At 41.3% G+C, this 18,136-nt stretch overlaps 1 protein-coding gene across 1 annotated transcript; it reads left to right on the plus strand.

Moving 5' to 3' along the window:
* fosl2 (FOS like 2, AP-1 transcription factor subunit) lies at positions 1–7,780 on the plus strand. The gene is made up of 4 exons (XM_075488054.1): positions 1–722; positions 3,100–3,354; positions 3,573–3,680; positions 5,142–7,780. The coding sequence occupies exons 1-4, from the start codon at positions 594–596 to the stop codon at positions 5,685–5,687; spliced, it is 1,038 nt and encodes a 345-aa protein (XP_075344169.1). The 5' UTR covers positions 1–593; the 3' UTR covers positions 5,688–7,780.
* The last annotated feature ends 10,356 nt before the right edge of the window (positions 7,781–18,136 follow it).

Here is an 18,136-nt window from a genome sequence, read left to right on the forward strand (position 1 = left end):
GAAAAGCCGTTGCAGTTCTTCATAGTGCCATTGAAGTGAGTCATCTCTAGGAAGTGGGGTAAAAAGGAAAAGAAAAAAAAGTTCGAACTGTTCCGTGAACAGCAGAGCGCTCCGCGTAGAGTAGTAGTAGGCAAGGCGACGGAAAATATTCTGAAAACTGAAAACAGGCAATAGGCTTTAAAGCGAACGTTAAACTGCGTGAGTCACAAACTACAGTCCGACGCTTCTCTGCTGGATTTGACTGCTGAAGGTGTGCTGCTGACTTTAAGTTAAACTTTGCGCACCTGAGAGGATCTTTGACAGCGTAGTCTACCTGCGGCACAGATCAACAAAAGCACAAGAAGAAAATTATCTTAGAAGCACGACAAACAAGAGAAAAAAAAATCCAACTTGCAATATTTGTAAGATGTTATAGGTTAGTTTTCAGAAGCATAGTTGCACTTTTGCCTGCTCGTCTTTGGATATCTCAATTAATAACGTCTCGAGTCAGAGGATTTTTTTTTCCTCCTGTTGGTGCCTTTTTACTGCGGGGATTTAAAGAGAAAGGCTCCAGAGCTCAAACAGTCCACTGAAATCTTCCTCTTTCCTGGATCATGTACCAGGACTACTCCGGGAACTACGACACCTCGTCCCGCGGCAGCAGCACCTCTCCGGCCCAGCCAGAGTCATTCACAAGCGGCAGCAGCACGATCGGAAGTCCGATCTCTACCTCAAGCTACCAGGTAACAACAACGAGCTGATGCAGAAAAGATTTAACGGAGTTATCCAAAAGTGTCACCTCTTTCAGGTCCACAACCTCTCCGAATTTCATGATTTATTTTCAACATGGTGCCGCGCTTTCTTCCTTTAACAGATTTATAATACACCTGGGAGGGGAAACGCATGGACCTAGTGACACTGATTATTACAGAGGTGACTCCACAAATGCGAGTCTTGTGCACATCTCATTTGTTTTCTTACCATTTGACACAAATCGCACACAAATTGATGACATATCTGAATTAAATAGCAAATGTTTTCTCCAGCCAGTGCGCACGGTCAATGCTGAAGAATTGTAATTTTACGCATGGGAACATAATAGATCGTCATTTCAAGGAAACATTTGATAAGGTTTGCTCGCTCTTTGGTGTGGGAGAAAAGCGGCACATCGACATGGATGTGAGCTTCTTATTTCCAGATGTGAAATTCTGTCTTTTGGGTGCTGCTATCTGTCCAGTGCGTCCGTAAAACTGTAACAGGCGAGTACATTGCAGCGGTGGAGGCTCGTTTTACGCGCATAAATAAATCCCTCCAGAGCAGACAAACACTATACACCGAGCTATTTACACTCTGAGCTGTGTTATAATAAACAGGCTGGAGATCCAGCTTATACTGAATGCAACAGGCATGTGCTGCTGGATGCGTTCATGTAAACACAGACGATGGGAGATGTCGGGTTTCTTTTGGCCAGTAGTGGCTTATTGTGTTGTTGCAGAAATAGATGAAGGTTCAGAAAAAGGTGGCAAATGTTTATTGTAATTTTTCAATTTCGGTCGTGTGTGGACTGCTTGCAAACGTGGTTAGAGCGTGGTCTAATTCGATCAGACGGGTCTCGGGCTGCAAATGGCACATTTCCTCCAGCGGGAAGCGCGCTCAGACCGGGAGCACAGGACATTTCCTCAGCGAGGAAATGGCAGTTATCGGGTTGCTTCACCCAGAGAAACTGCCTAACACCAGACCCTGCCATCGGTCTGTCATTTCATCAGGGGTCGAAAATTCCAAACGAGATACACAAACTGTAGGTGTGCAAAGCCATGACGACAGCGAGTCTGTATATTCTAAATAATAGGATCTAAATCCGGAAATAGGCACGTCTTTTTCCCCACACCCTGTCTTGCGTGTAGTGCGCTTCTGTGGAAAAGTGTCGTCAGGCTCACGCAATATTACAGTAAACGACTTTTGGCCCGTATTTATCATTGCTCTGGTTCCCTGTAATCACTCACTGACTGCCTGTTTTCCATTACAGCTGGCTGGAACATGACCTCTTTGTGAGACAAATGGAAGATATATTTGTGTGTTTATTGGACAATAAATGAATTATATATATATATATATATATATATCATATGTTTTAAGTTTAATCTCAATTACTCTACTGTATGCCAAACTCCTCTGCATACAGTTAATTCAATCTTCTTTGTGTTTAATATTGTTTTGCTGGTATTTTGAAACCAAACCGGCCAAAAATTCCTCTCGTATAATTCTGGATAACAAGGCTCGTTACAGCTGGCGGCTTCCCCTCTTACTGGAACTGAGCGAGTTTCACATGTGCTTAACAAATCCCATACACAATGACTCACCAGATAAACAAAGTTCCAATAGACTGCCGGGATATCCGACGGAAAGTCGGGAATAACGGAGATGGGGAAGGGGGGAGGGGTCGTGTGTAAATTACGCACACAAGCAGGCTGACACCAAAAACATGAGGCAAGACTGATCTAACATAAGTTCTGATTGTAGGGAAATTCCATACACAAATGTATGTATAATGAACATAATAGTGAGGTTGAAACTAGTAATCAACAGTCTGGAGTCATTCTTCATCAGTGATGGCTTACATAACTACACAGTTGCATTTTTGTTGCAAATCAGATTTAAAATCTTCTGAGATAATTCAACCCCAGCTCACATCATTTGTGAGACAGTCATGGTTTATTTATTTTGAAATCCGACTCAAACTTCTCCAGTCCAGATGTGCAGATTCACCAGAGCAGCGTTCGTCTTGGGCTCATTGTAGTAAAATGTGATGTGCTGGACACCTTGGGCTTTCCCACATGATTCACAGCATGTGTCACTGTTCTACTCCAGGGGTTACATACACAGCCCATGTGGATTGAATCATTACTATAAGCTTGAAATGTGGAAAATGTGTGAATTTGATAATGGTGGGTGGTGGAGGAGGCGTCGCTGCGAATGTGCTGCGAGCAACTCGGAAGCTAAGATGCTTATGGAATTAAACTGCATCCTTTGGCAACACATCAGCCACCCCACTTTTGTATAGCATTTCCCTCCATCATGCATTACCTCTCATCAACTTGTCCTGCCTCCTTCTCTTTTCAGAAGTACAGGGTTGACATGCCTGGCTCCAACAGTGCCTTCATCCCCACAATCAATGCAATCACAACCAGCCAAGACCTGCAGTGGATGGTGCAGCCCACAGTCATCACCTCCATGTCCAACCCGTACTCGCGCTCCCACCCCTACGGCCATCACCTGACCAACGGGCCAGGGCTGCTGGCACACAACCCACTGGCTCGGCCCGGGGTCATCCGCTCCATTGGCGACGCCAGAGGCCGACGCAAGAGAGACGAACAGGTGAGGACAAAAATGTGATCCCGACTACAAAACCAATCCATCGATATCACCATTAACCAATAAAGTAAATAAGTTTAGAGGAAGCAGAGCTCGTCTTAGGTTTGCTTTATGATACTAGTGTAACCATCATTCTCACAGCCAGCAGTGAGCTCCATATTGACCGTCAAACAACTTCTTTTTTTTTTTTTTAACCATCTTCTTTCTTTGTCTGTCCTTAGCTCACCCCAGAGGAAGAGGAGAAAAGGAGGGTTAGACGGGAGAGGAATAAGTTAGCCGCGGCCAAGTGCCGCAACCGCAGACGAGAGCTCACCGAGCTGCTGCAAGGGGTGAGTCTCTTCTTCTTCATCTTGCTCCTCGAATTTAGCTGTAACATCCATCCTTTTTGCTTTTTCACGTTCAGCGTTTTGCTGAAAATCCAACATTTTTGTATAAGGGAGGAGAAAAAAAGAAAAAAAGTCACTCTTGTTCAGAAGTGTGTTAGGAGCTCAGACCTTTTCAACTCAACTCCACTCCTTAATTTACAACCTCACTGGACTGGTTTGACTCTTACAGTGCCGTTAAGTGCAAGGTCTGAGCGAGGAGATGACAGGCAATGAAAAGCTTTTTGTCTCGGGCAGCTGCACACAGAGGTAAGGCTGTCTCGCAGCTCATGCCTCGCAGACAGTAACAGGATCTAAATGGACTAATTAGCCGAATTACAGTGAGGTTGAGCTTGTCAGGCCTTAAAAAAAAAAAAAAGAAAAAAAAAAAAGAAAAACCCTGGAATGGAATTTGCTGTAGGCAGCTGTCTTCATGAATGCAGGACATTTTGTAAAAGGGGAAAATTGCTCGTCTCACAATCCCACATGGAGATTTGTGCTGGCACACACGCAACCACACCACAGCAAAGACTTCCAGAAGAGAAAGAAAAAAAGAGAAACCTTTCTTCTCTGCCTCTCCACACACCTGATTTAATCAAAGACCCAAACAAGGAAGAGCCACTGTCCAGTAGAATGTAGTCACAATATTTGTACTGCATCTCGACTAGTTTCACTTAAGAGTCACACAGAACAACTCCCATCTAGGCTACTGATGAACAACTTTCTCATACCTTTGCCCATGACTCAAAGTTCTCAGACAGCTTGTCAACATATCTTTGTCTGCCTCGTGTCTGACAAAATCTTTTCCATCTTTATCGCTTTATGACACATTGTTGATGTAGGTGTCACTACTCCAGGACACACACACACACACAACAAACTGCAGTTATGCCATGCTCAAATGTAAACAGACAGATTTAAGAAGACATTTTAAGTTCAAACGTCTACAAATTCCGTCTTAAACATGCTGATTGTGCTTCTGCGAAGGGAAGTAAACAAACAGTGCCCTCTTTTGGCACTTTAGAGAATCACAGATACAATCTGGTTTAAAGAAGGTTGAAATTCTGGCTTTATCGCATGCATTATGAAGCTCCAGATAATGTAAATGTATTTTATTTATACAGACAATCCTTACGATGTACCAAAGTGCTTTACAGCAGGTAATAAATAAAGAGAGGAATAAGTAAACATAAAAACAATAAAAGAACAGAACAAAATCAATCAAAATAAAAGATAAAAGTGTCATCATACTACTGGGTATTAAAAGTAATCCTAAATAAGTAGGTTTTTAGCCTAGATTTGAAGAGGCATTTGAATAATGTCACCAAAACCAACAAGCTATGGTGCCACCGTAAAAAAAAAAATCCCGATTTACACTGCCGGTACTCTTTCTTTAAGCTCATGTGCCTCTCCTTTTTGTCCCAACAGGAGACTGAGAAGCTGGAGGACGAGAAGGCAGACCTGCAGAAAGAGATCGAGAGTCTGCAGAAGGAGAAAGACAAGCTGGAGTTCATGCTGGTCGCCCACAACCCCGTGTGCAAGCTGCCCATCGAGGAGCGCCACCAGACATCGGGGCACCAGCAGCAGCAGTGCGCCCCGCTCCCGCTCACCATGCGCCCCAACATGGGCTCCCGGGCTCAGATGAACCACGTGGTGGTGAAGCAGGAGCCCGAGGACGACGAGGTGGGCAAACCTCAGCGCTCCGTTATCAAGCCCATTTGCCTGGGTGGCAACGGCATCAGCGGTGGGATGTACTGCCCAGACGGAGACAGCCTGAACACACCGGTGGTGGTGGCGTCCACCCCGGCCACCACACCAAATGCTCCAAACCTCATTTTCACCTATCCCAACATGCTGGAGCCCGAGAGCCCCTCACCCTCCTCCGAGTCTTGTTCCAAGGCCCACCGGCGCAGCAGCAGCAGCGGCGACCAGTCCTCCGACTCCCTCAACTCGCCCACCCTCCTGGCGCTCTGAGTCGGGGGTGCAGCTGGGTAACAAACACTGTGGTTGAAAGCAAACGCGAGGATCAACTGCCCCTCCGCCCTGCGACCCTCCGGTGTCTTTAAAGCACATTTAAAAGTCCAGACCAAGCTGACCGTGTGAGCCGCTTCCCCTCTGGAGGGAGACCCACAAGGGCTACGCCGCGTTTCCTCTCGTCCGACTTCAGCGTGAAATTTTCTATTTGTCAACGTGTGTGCAGCCACCCTGAACGGCATCATCCCGTCGCCATTTCAACCCCAGAGTGTCAACTTGTTTACCGACAGTTCTGAAGAAAGACTTGCCCGCGTGGGGCTACAAGAGAACGAGTTCTTAATATATATTTTTTTGAAAATGTCTAAAAAGCCATGTGGCTGACACTTGCACTCTGCCAAGACGAATCAATAAATAAATCACTAAGCGAGGTCAGCGTTCTACTGGAATGTCTGAGGAGAGACAATGAGCAAAGACGTCCTCATCTTTTTTCCATTTAGATTTGTCCTTTTGATTCAGGATAGCTTCTCAGAGTGTGTACACTTTTCTGATGTTATTTCCATCTCTTTAAGTGTATTTATGGCCTGTGCTAAATGAAATTTACAAAGTGTTTTTGTTGAGACTTTGTCCTCTCCTTTAATCTGCCTGTAGAAAAGCGACGCGTCCTCAGTGTTGCAAAGGATACGAGCCAACTTTCAATCAATGACTAGTTCCTCAATACTTTCTATTTTGCCATAGTGGCTTGACTTTATAGTATTGTGTGCTTTTCCTCAGTGATTCTGTACCTGAACTTTACAACCTGTTTTTGACAAAGTGTATGTGATTTACATTGATGTCAGGGATTATCTCTCATGTGTAGTCGAACCCCGTTGTGAAGAGCGCCGACAGCAGGACCGCTGGCTGTTGCAGAGTTGGTACTTTTAAATTTCATCTCCTCATTGTGTCGCACCGAGAGAGATTAGTCTTTTTCGCTCAGACATTTAAAAAAGTTTGAGCAAAACCCTCCTCCGTTGCACTTCTTTGTCCTCTAAACAAACATCTTCAGTGTCCCCCCCAAACGCTGCCTCTCAGGGGGCGGGTCAGGTTTCAAAGAGCCAAAAAGGTTTGTATGACATGTGTGTATTCCTGTAAGTCGTCCATCTTTGTCTAAAAGGAGGGATTTTGCTCAAATTTGAAAAAGCCACGATGGTCCAGACTGTCGCCAGCTGCCAATGATGTCAACCCTGTTTATACGGTGTTTGTAAATCTGTCACTTTAGTAAAAAAAAAGAAAGAAAGAAAGAAAAAAAAAATTAAATTCTACTCAGATGTGCTGATTTCTGGGTGCAACATGGAGGTACTTTAGTGGAAGCCGAACTGGTTCACTTTTTGTCGATGAGGAAGGGATGAAGAAGACTCTCTCTACAGCTGGCCTGACATGAAAGAGTAGATTTCTTGAGTTCTGCCAAGAACTTATTTGTCGTTATTTTTACATGTGTGTATCTTAAAGGGATGAGGGTTTAAAATGCCGTGCACTGAGAAGGACAGAACAGCGAGATCTGAGACTTTTTTTTTTGTTTGTTTACGAGCGACATTCCTGATTAATTTAATGTCGGCGAGGGGGTGGGTTTAAAGGAGGTCGTCATCTTTACTCAAACCCGTTTTATTATCAGAGGAATTAAAGTTGCGCTTGGACGACATTTGTTGCGCTGGATGCTGAAACTACATTTTGCAATTGAACACAAGCTGCTGCTACTCGTTTGGAAAGATCGTGTCGGCTGTTTATATCTCGATTTAATGTGACTGGGTGTTGAATCATGTGATGCACGGGGGTCTTTGATCGTGTATGACAACATGAAGAGGCGAGATGATAACCAAAAATATCATTATGTCTGTATGTTGGAATATTCCGGAGCCCCTCGACACACATAGTAAAGCCATCAACTGTAGATCCTCTACTGTACATGTCATCTACTGTCTGTCGCCTGTTCAACTACTATTTCTTCTTTTCCAAATGCTTTAACTGTCAAAAATCATTCAAAATGAATAAAAAACAGCAATATGTATAGCAGTGTTCGTTAATTTAAAAGAATAATAAAATAATTTTCAACATGGAAAGGTCTTATTTTGCTCATACGACACTTTTTCTTCCCCACGCAACAAGCTGTTCGAGTCAGTTCACCAATCATGCTGATTATTTCTACACGAGATATAATTCAACATCATTTCTGACACACACTCAAAATCATTTATATGTTAAGTGTTGATTTAGGTTTTATTCATACAGCACTTTTCACAGTGCAACCTGAAGTTTTTTTTTTTTTTAAAGGTGGCAATAAAACTAAAGGGTCAGGCTTCAACAATTTTTTAAAAATGCCTCCTTCATTTAAACAATTTATGTTGTGCATTTAAAAATATATATATAAATAAAACAGAGGTCTAACTGGATCATCACCGTCACACTTTTTATGAGATATTTTAGTTGCTATTTGCGACGCCTGGCACAACCTTTTTACTTAAAAAAAAAAATAATAAGTTAAAAGTAGCCACACAGATATACTGAACACTCATTCGGTTTCAGGTAAGATTTCACATCTGACCACTGAAGCAACTTTTGGAAACTACTTTACCCCATTATTCAATAGTTTCTCACGTATTTTAAGTAATGTCGTAACACTTTTTTTTAAATATTTGCCTTTTGTGAGCTGAGAATATAATTTATTATTTTCATAAAAATCAGATCGTACAGGCATTCACATGGGTGAACGGATATATGAGTTTTCATTGTCAATGATGACCTAAATTTTCAAATTAGAATATTTTCTAAGTCACAATGAAAGAAGAAAGTGTTGCAATTCAGTTCCTAATTCAGCATTTTCTCAGGAAAAGGTGCCGACTTTGTGTGTAATATAATAAACTGTAGAAGTAAGGGATGATTCACTTGTTTAAATAGAGGAAATAAACTATTTTGGTAATAAAAGAAACAGAGTTGCACTGCTTAGAGTGACAATTAGTGAGACAAGACTGGAAACATTTTAGAAAAATGTAGGAGACCGGACTCCTCTTTGGTCTGTTGGCACACAGCTTGATGATGTCACTTCCTCCCGTCATGTAACTCACTGTTCTTTCTCTTCCTGTGTCGGGCTCAAAAGGTTTCAGTAGGAGTGTTGCACCTACGTTGGGAACACGTGCGGTGCATAATTATTGTCATCTAAAAATGTGGTGATGTTAAAGAAATTTATTTAACTGTTATACTCACCATGACTGAAAAAAAACAGGTTTATAACTAATTTTAACTTTTATATTTGACATGCAGTTTTGTTATCAAGAAACTGAAATTGAGGTTTACATTTAGTCTCATGACAAGAATAATTTACACAACAAAAACAATATTTTATAAATCAGATTCTCAGTAAGCACTCGACGTGTTTTCAATGTTACGTGCAGACGGGGCTCCCATTTACACCCGACTATCTCCGGCTAAATCCCTGAGCAGCTGAGTCCTTATAATAACTAGATTTTTATATAACAAAATCAACTGTAATTATCTAAGATGCACAACTGAAGCCTGTAAATCATAAAATCACAGAGAGCGCCATCTTGGCTTTCAGCACCTGAGGATCTTTTAAAAACATTTTTATGTGTCATGTGAACGCTACACAAGCAGTATGATGACAGAAAGATGCGTCGGGGACATCAAAAGGCAGCCGAATACATCAAAGTAATTTACGACTGTTCAGCAGAATGAATAATGACAGAGTGGTAGCGCCTCCTGCAGCTACGCGGCTGATAACGTTTTGCACCGAAAACACACACACTTTGTTCAGAGTTTAAAGAGAAATTACATGGACAACATGAAGCTATTTTTACAAGCTCATTATTGAACTCGTAGCGGATGAAATGTGGTCAACAGAAAGAAGAACTTCCAGCTCGTGCAATTTGTTCCATGAATTATGAATGTGGAACTACAGGTTGTGTGCTAGGGGCACGATGCCTCCCGACACAGTGAAGGAGGCAGTTAAAAAACAGAACTGTATAAATTGCAACACGGGCACACTGTACGCTGGTAGAGACGGCTGTTCACAGCCCTGGTGGCTGTAACACCATCACAGTCATGCGAGTCAGTGGGCTGTGAGAAGCACCAATGAACCGAAGATCTCCAGTTAGTCTCTTATCTGTAGAACTTACTGATATTCCCCTCCTGTGACAACAATATCTTTCCCTTTGGTGCCTTTTTCTTTCCATTCTTAGTTACAAACCTTGATAACAAAGTGGGCTGAATGTTTATATCTTGTTATACTTTGATATACGATTCAGCCTCTGTGCATCATAATGATCAGGATGCATTAGCTGGAGTATCTAAGGCATTTTTTGTAGAATAGTTACTGAACAGCTGCAGTTTCAGTGCCGCAGGCCCACATCACAGGGTTCAGGTGTGTTTATATTTCTGTCTGCAGATTTGGTGGATGGTGCACAGGGTCTGCTTCCTGTCACATGAGTGTTTGCTGCCCCCGTGTGGTCACGGACGTTCATTGCAACACAGTGAAAAGTTTACTTGGACTTCTTAGTCATTCGTTTTGCTTTGAAGATGCAGCATCCAAGCTGTGTTCACAAGTTTGTGCATCACCGATTATTGCAGCTTGAAAGAGTTCAATGTCACGCCAGGAACGTTTGGTTCACTCGCTGTGAATCGGCCGATTTTAGAAAAGGAAGACTTTCTGTTTTAATCACTCATTACACACCTGACAATGTGTTCTGGTAAAGTTTAGCCAAGGGGAGCTGTCTGAAGCATGTGAAGGAACCTTCAGTGCATTCCCAAGTTCACCGACAGACCCACAGCACCTGAGGCTGCGCCGTTCAGATAATCCGGAAACGTTAGCATAAGTGGATTAACTGTGTGCGTTTGTTCTATAACCAACAGAGCCCGTGTGATGAAATATCACACACAGGTTTGTTGAGCTAATTACTTTGAAATCACTTAAATCAATTAAATATCCATCTGTGCCTGTGATGCTTTAGATACAGCAGATAAAGCATCACTTGGAAATTAATCTTAGCATTTCACAACAACGTGCACAATTCTAAATCAATCATGAACATCTTGCATAATCTTGTTGCGTAATCATAAACAGTGAACACAGAGCTTTTAATGCAGCCTTATCAGAACATGTTACCAGCAAACTAACCACCGTCAGGGACGTAATCATTGAATTCTTAAAAATGTCCTGACATCACCTCGATGTTTTGATCACTGAGGTCAGATTCTGGGTTATGTTGAGTATCTTTAAATAACTTTGTTTATTAAACTGAGCTGTTTGGAAAAAAAATAATCACTAGTTACTTAAAATCTTAATTATTAACCATCTTATCCATATCCTGTGCTCTGTGTTTTCTCAAATTTATTTGTCTTTGAGTTAACTATGTGCTGTTATTTGATTCAGAATCATGCTTTTATGCGTTTATGAGAGTTGTATCAGTATAATCAAGTGAAGAGTCGTAAGAAGATCTGCTGTAAAGAAGCCGCTTCTTTGTTCTTCTGCAATCTTTGGAAAGTTTAACCAGATCCTGTTTAAAGTAACGTAAAAAAACTGTTTTCGTGAGATTTTGTTCACCAAGTTGTTGACAGAAATCATCTCCTGTCCTATGCAGGTCTATAATTTAAGTACCACTGATAAATGTTGTCAATGGGTGACAAGGCCGAGACAGTAAGTATCAATTTGAACGGCAGATTAAATGTCCATGTTTCCATCTTGTTCTGGTATTCAGTAACCGTCATAAAGCGTCAACAACCAGGCAGGACTGGAGTATAACCACCACACTGAGCTACACTCAGCTTTTTTATGTTGTAAAAAAAGAAACAAAACACAAGTAGGACACAAAACCATGTTATTTAGTAGCTGAACTTTCTGGATTTGTAAAAAACGTAACTCAACATTTGTTTTTATAAAATGTTTACCTTTTTTTTTTCTTCTTCCATTTGACTGATGATGAGGCTTTAAAAAGCCAGAATATTTCACTATTAAGGCAAAAATGTTTTGAGTCATATCTGTGTTTTCTTTTGGTTTTTATTTGTTTTTTTTCACTAAATAAAAAAGCTGAATGAACATCCTCAAAGTGTTGCGATTCCATTTTATTTTCCAGGGGTCTCAGGCTTGAAACTCCTCAGATCTTCAGTTTAAACTGGAGCCCAAGCCACAGCTTTGAGGTCATTTCCAAAATGCACGATCATCATATATGAACTACTATGCCAACGCATAACTACGCTCAGGAACCATTATGCAGACAGCTGCATTCAGAGTCCCCTGGATGTCCTGTGGGGAACAGCTCCAATCATCTCTGATGGCTGAGCTTTCCTCCACCAAGGCTTTGTTTTCTAAAGTTCAACAATGTTACATCATGGAACATCTCTTACTGTTAAAATGAGAGCTGTTGTAATCTTTGCATTCAGCCTCCCGGTGCTTCTCTGTTATTTGTGGTTGAATACGTCTGTTATGTTTAACCCGGTGGTTGCAGGGAACAGAGATCAGATGTGGAGATTTATGCACATTAGACTCACATAAATGTCTTAACATGAGCATCTTGACTGACTTTAATTGTGTATTTACCTTTTTCCTTACGACTAAACTCCACTAAATGGATCGTTTTGGTTCAGATACTTTATACAGTTCATGTCATCAGACTGAGCTTTGGATACACTTTTGTAGTTTGAAGGTAAAATGTGATTTACTAATAATTTAAGCACATCAGTAATTAAACATTATAATCACCTTTTCTTTCTTCAAGTTACTTGCAATCCAACACATTTTTCAATTATTCTGTATTTTAACTTCATCCACCAAAGCAACAAACATTCAACCACAGATTCAAACACTCATTTCATTAGCTCCTGCACTGCTTTTCTTTAACCAATTTCTGTGGTTAATTTAGCCTTTTGTCTCAGCCTGTTGTTTTTTTAAATCTTTTAATTAATCTACTCCTTTTTTATAGTCATTAAATTTATTTTTTGTGGCCTCACGTGACTCTACCTCACGAGAAAGGTCGTTGTTTGGCGTCCTGCTGTCTCCAAAGTCTGTGGGGTCCCCATGAATCTCTCGCATAAGCTCAGCAGCTCCTCCTTCGTGCGTTCTTCAGGATAGAAAGACAGTCTTCATTCACGCGCGTGCATGACGTGCAGAGGGCGGCCGCGTGGCATTTGCATTTCTAACCAATAAGATGGTCAAAATGTTTATCTTTGCCTTTGCAAATTAATTTAACTCAGAAGTATTTGATCTGTGATCCAGATTACACAATAAATCACAGTTTTGTGGAGTAATTGAACTCCTGCAGGGGCCACTCATGGATAAAACTTACTTCCGGGCCTGCAACACAGCTGTACTCATTAACACACTTTGAATAAATAGGCTCCTATTAAGGATGACTGCCGCCTAGCGGTTCAGGGGAGGACTACAAAAAAAAAAAAAACTTTATGAATTAATAACTCTGATAATAGACCCAACTCCTGAGGCTACCAAAGTACCCACACATAAAATAATGTTTGGCTCAATTATGGCACTGCACTCCATCATTCTACAGAGATAAATATTATTCACGTGGAAAACATCCAGGACTGTCAATCTTCCCAGGAGTGGAAGTCCCAAGAAGTTCCCCCCAAGGTCAAAAACCCAAGAGCTACATCTCAGACTCTACAGGCCTCAGTTAGCATGTTAAAGGTTAAAGTTCATGACAGCACAGTTAGAAAAAGACTGAACAAGTATGGCTTGTTTGGAAGGGCTGCAGGAGAAAGCCTCTTCTCTCTAAAAAGAACATGGCAGCACAGCTTAGGTTTGCAAAGCTGCATCTGAACAAACCACAAGACTTCTGGAACAATGTCCTTTGGACAGACCAGACCAAAGTGGAGATGTTTGCTCATAATGCACAGCAGCACGTTTGGAGGAAACCAAACACAGCAGCAAATCTACAACAGAATGTGTGAAAAAGAAAAGAATCAAGATGAGATGAGATGCTGTGGTGGTGCCTTCAGAAAGCTGTGCAGAAACCAATGCTGCAAACCTCAATGAACTGAAGCAACGCTGGAAAGAAGAGTGGAACCTCCACAACCATGTGAGAGACTGATGATGTCACACAGAAAAGGATTACTTCAAGTCATTGCTGCTAAAGCTGCTTCTACAAGCTGTTGGATCATGGGTTGGACATTTGTCTTAGTTTTATAATAATTACACAGAGTAATGCATCAAGTGTTGTCATTCATCTGAATCTGTATTTACTTCATTTTAAGACCTGATAAGGACCAGAACACTTTTTAATGATGGCTTCATGTGTAAAAGGGTAGAAGTGAAAGAGGGTGTACGATACTCACACACATACCTGCATATATACATACCTGTACAGTATATCAAAGATTTTATATCTGTAATCTAGATCTCGCCATCATGCATGTTAGGTTGATTGGCATCTCTAAATTGTCCTTAGGAGTGAGTGTGAGCGTGCATGGTTGTTTGTCTCATTTGTCTCTATGTGGCCCTGCGATGGACTGGCGGCCTTTCCAGGGTGTACCCCGCCTCTCGCCCATTGACTGCTGGGATGGGCTCCAGCCCGCCCGCGACCCGATCGACGGATTCAGCGGTGTATAGATAATGGATGGATGGATAGATCTGGCCATCTGAGAACAAGCTTGAATACGTTCAGAAAATCTGACACTGAGTTCTGAGACAATAGCTGTTCACAGCCCCCTTTTTCTCTCATCATACTAGTGATTTATCATTATAATATGTCAGCAGAGTGATCTATGTATTTGTGAACCACATCCCTTCAAATATAGCTGTGAATAAATCAAAGCACGGGCACTTTCCTTGAAATCCAACACTGATATTATGGGAGCTTTCAGCCCGCTCTGGCTCAGTCAGGTGACTGGCACCGAAACATTGTGTAATATGATCATTGTAAAGGAATTTGGCATTCAAAGACATCTACAGCTGAGAGCATGTGGCAGAATTAACTGTGCTCCTTTGTGACTTTCTCCTTTTTATTAATCTAAAAATGAACATGAGCAAACAGCTCAGAAAGTCTGGCAGAATAAGACCTTGCTTACTCCTCTGATGCATGCACTCACAGCAGCCTCATATCCGAGTATAACGATTTCTCCTCTGCCTCTCCTGTCACTACCTTTGTGTCCTTGGGTGGAATTGATTTCCACGCTGAGATGTGATTAAAACTCACTGTGAATCTAAGATAACACTGCTTTTCAGGTTTCAGTCACAGAGGGTGTTAGTTTTCCCTCCACTGTAGGGGACGCACTTCATGAATATGTCCTTGATTGTTGGTGATTGTGCACTTGCTGAGTTAACAGAGAAGCAGATACCCAAAGGGGTAATTAATGGTAAATTGATTATAATCTAGTCGGTGAGAGAGCGGCAAAGCAATAAAAAAAAGCTGAGATATTCAGGCAAAGTCCAGTTTGATAGCCACAAACCTCTGTGCAGCTGCCAGAGGGAAGCAGTGATGCAGCTGAGAAATGATGTGCAAACCTGCAGAGGCCGGGTGTGTGAAATCTTCTGGATGCTTTCAGTGACAAGTGGACAAATGCGATTACTCAAAAGATTGGATGGACTGGACACTCAGTGGCTGTATTAGCTCTGATTAGACCAGTCTGGCAGTGCCATGTGAGAAAGATTTAACATAGAAAGACGGAGGCAATAAAAAATCTGACCGCAATACTGTGCGACTTTAAACGTAAAGGGATTACGCAGGAGACACCCAAGTGGAAAAGATGACCCCGCCTTTGAGTGCTGATTTAAACATTTATTTAGCCGCTGAAGCCACAAGCTACTTAACAATTCTTGACAGCTGTCAGGTGTGCTATAAATGTGCTCAGCTGCCTGTGAGACAGGTCAGACTGCAGATCCTTACTGTCACAGGACAGCATTTTAGAGGCTGTGATTTATATTTAGATCCAGATATGTTTTTATTTTAGCTGATTAGCTGATAGAAGGAGACCCCTTCAACAAAAAAATCCATCAGAGATAGCAGAATCAGTGGGTCCTGGACAAACCGTTTAGTTAATTTTGAGCAAATAGAACATAAAAGCTTGGATGTCCACAGAGAAGAGCAGTGGTGAGTGACATTAGGACCCTTTTTGTGTAAGAAAAAATCCCTTCACAACATCCAGCCAAGTAAAAGAACACTATCAATGAAGAAGACTTGTCTAAATCCAACTCATACTTGAAGAGAAATATTCACCACAAGAAGCAAACCATTCACAAGTCTTAAGAACAGAAAGGAGGGCTTAGACTATCAGAACAATGGTAAAATAAATTATTGGAACAGCTCATGATTTGAGGCAAGATCACATGTTAAACATGTTGAGGTTGTGTGATGCCATTTAGTCATTTTGCAGATGCTTTTATCTGGAGCAACTATGGTGTGGACACCTGCTGAACTGTAGGCTTTGACCGTTAAGAGCAACACAACTTCCGATCAAACACTTGCTCACACGGCCACGGTATGACCATGTGCGTACACATAATACCGACAAGGCTCCTGCTGCCACAACTTAACCTGATTTTACTCTTTGTTAGAATTCCACAAGTTACTTATCTATCATTTTGCTTTCATCAGCAATATTGGGTGTTTTTTTGTTCACCACGCCAGCATTGCATTGATCAATGTCAATGTCAACCTCAATGCTACATTCCTATTGATTGGTTAGTCAAGAATGAACAAAGATGATAATCTTACTGAATTTCTGACTGTAAGAAACGTGTCCCTTGCAGTTTTTGGTCAAAATAATGTTACAACAGTGGTCTTTAGACCTTTCCCATTGTCCAATGTAGGACCAAACATTTTATGTTTGTGGTGAGGGGAACGAAGAACTTGTTTCTTGCAACTTTTGTTGAATAGATAATAAAATATATTTATTATGTTATAGTGCTGGATGGAGTGATTGGTTGGGGTGACCAATAATATCAGTATTAAAGAATTTAGATGAAGATGTTTTTCTTAATCCATGTGGATATCTATGAGAGACATGCTGAGATTGGTGCAGAAACTCTAAGAGGAACAGTTAATCCACATTGCAATGACACTAACAGCCTTGTGAGAAGATGACCTGGTCTAAGAAGTTGGTGTACTACAAAAATAAGGGTTCCCAGTATCAAGCCTTGGGGTACCCTGTGAGAGAGGTCATGGGGAGCAGACGTTGGGGTTCTTGTCATGACAGTATGAAAGGGCACCAAGTGAGGGATGATTCAAACCAACAATGGGCCAAACATTAGACGTCCATCTACGAATTCCAATGGCACATTACTGATGAAAAATGTCTCTCTAAATAAAGAATATTCTGTAATCATAGCATCAATCACTTGATTTATACCTGTCAGAGCTGCATTTCACTGCTGAAGACAAAACTAAAGGTAGAAAGACCCAGAAAGACAGCTGTTGTAAAGGCACTCAGTCATTAAATGATACCAATGGCTTTCAGAATTCAGGCTGTGAGTTCCGAAAAATAATTTTCATTTAATGAGTTTAATTTTTACATTTCTAAACCCTTCCTTCAACATGGATGTGAATGATCTAAAGCAGCACATCAGGTCCATATTCATTGCATAACTGCAACTTAAATACGTTTTGCTAAACGCCTAAAACAACAAATACTGCTGAGTGTCCAAATATTTTTTGACCTAACTGCATAGGGATCAGTTGTCCATCGCGTTGGCATCTTTCAAAGGGCAGCTCGGACATTTTGTCCTTTTTCATTGATCAGCACTTTCTAAACTCTGGAAGGGAAAACACAGATATGAGGGTTACTGCAGGAGGAGAGAAGCAGCATCAAATAATAGAAAAATCAAACACTTCCTCACAGATGCAGCACACAAACAACTAATGATTACAACACAGATGTTTACACAGTAGCTTTATTGTCAGATTTGATCTTCTGTTCAGAGTGTCAATACACATCATGGGTGAATTACTAATTCGGCACCTTCTTAGGATTTTTATTAACTCATTGATTAGAAGCTCATTACACTGATGAGCCAGCAAACAACAAAGGGCCTCTCCCCGGATTGGGCAATTAAAAGCATTTTACAACCAAACACAAGAGACACAAAACGACACACAGATCAATAGCAGCACTGCAGCAGGACGGTGGGAATGGAGACACGCACGAGTGTTGTGTTATCAAGACATTTTTAAATCTATACTTACGTACATTAAAGTTTACTTAATGAACAATAAATAGCTGTTGATTAGATGGGTCATGGGTTATCCTACTTTTTAAATAGCTTTTGCCTTAAGTGACTGCCAAGTAAGGAACACATTGAGGTAAAATGTAGGGTTCATTGTCTTGCCTGAGGATACTTCAACATGTTGACTGAGAAGTTAAGGATCAAACCAACAATTCTCCAATCTGAAGGTGATCACTCAACAACTACAGCAGCCGAACACTGAAATATCATTTTTAAACATGCTTTATGTGTT

The sequence above is a fragment of the Odontesthes bonariensis genome, chromosome 17 (assembly GCF_027942865.1).
Source record: "Odontesthes bonariensis isolate fOdoBon6 chromosome 17, fOdoBon6.hap1, whole genome shotgun sequence".
Lineage (NCBI taxonomy): Eukaryota > Metazoa > Chordata > Actinopteri > Atheriniformes > Atherinopsidae > Odontesthes > Odontesthes bonariensis.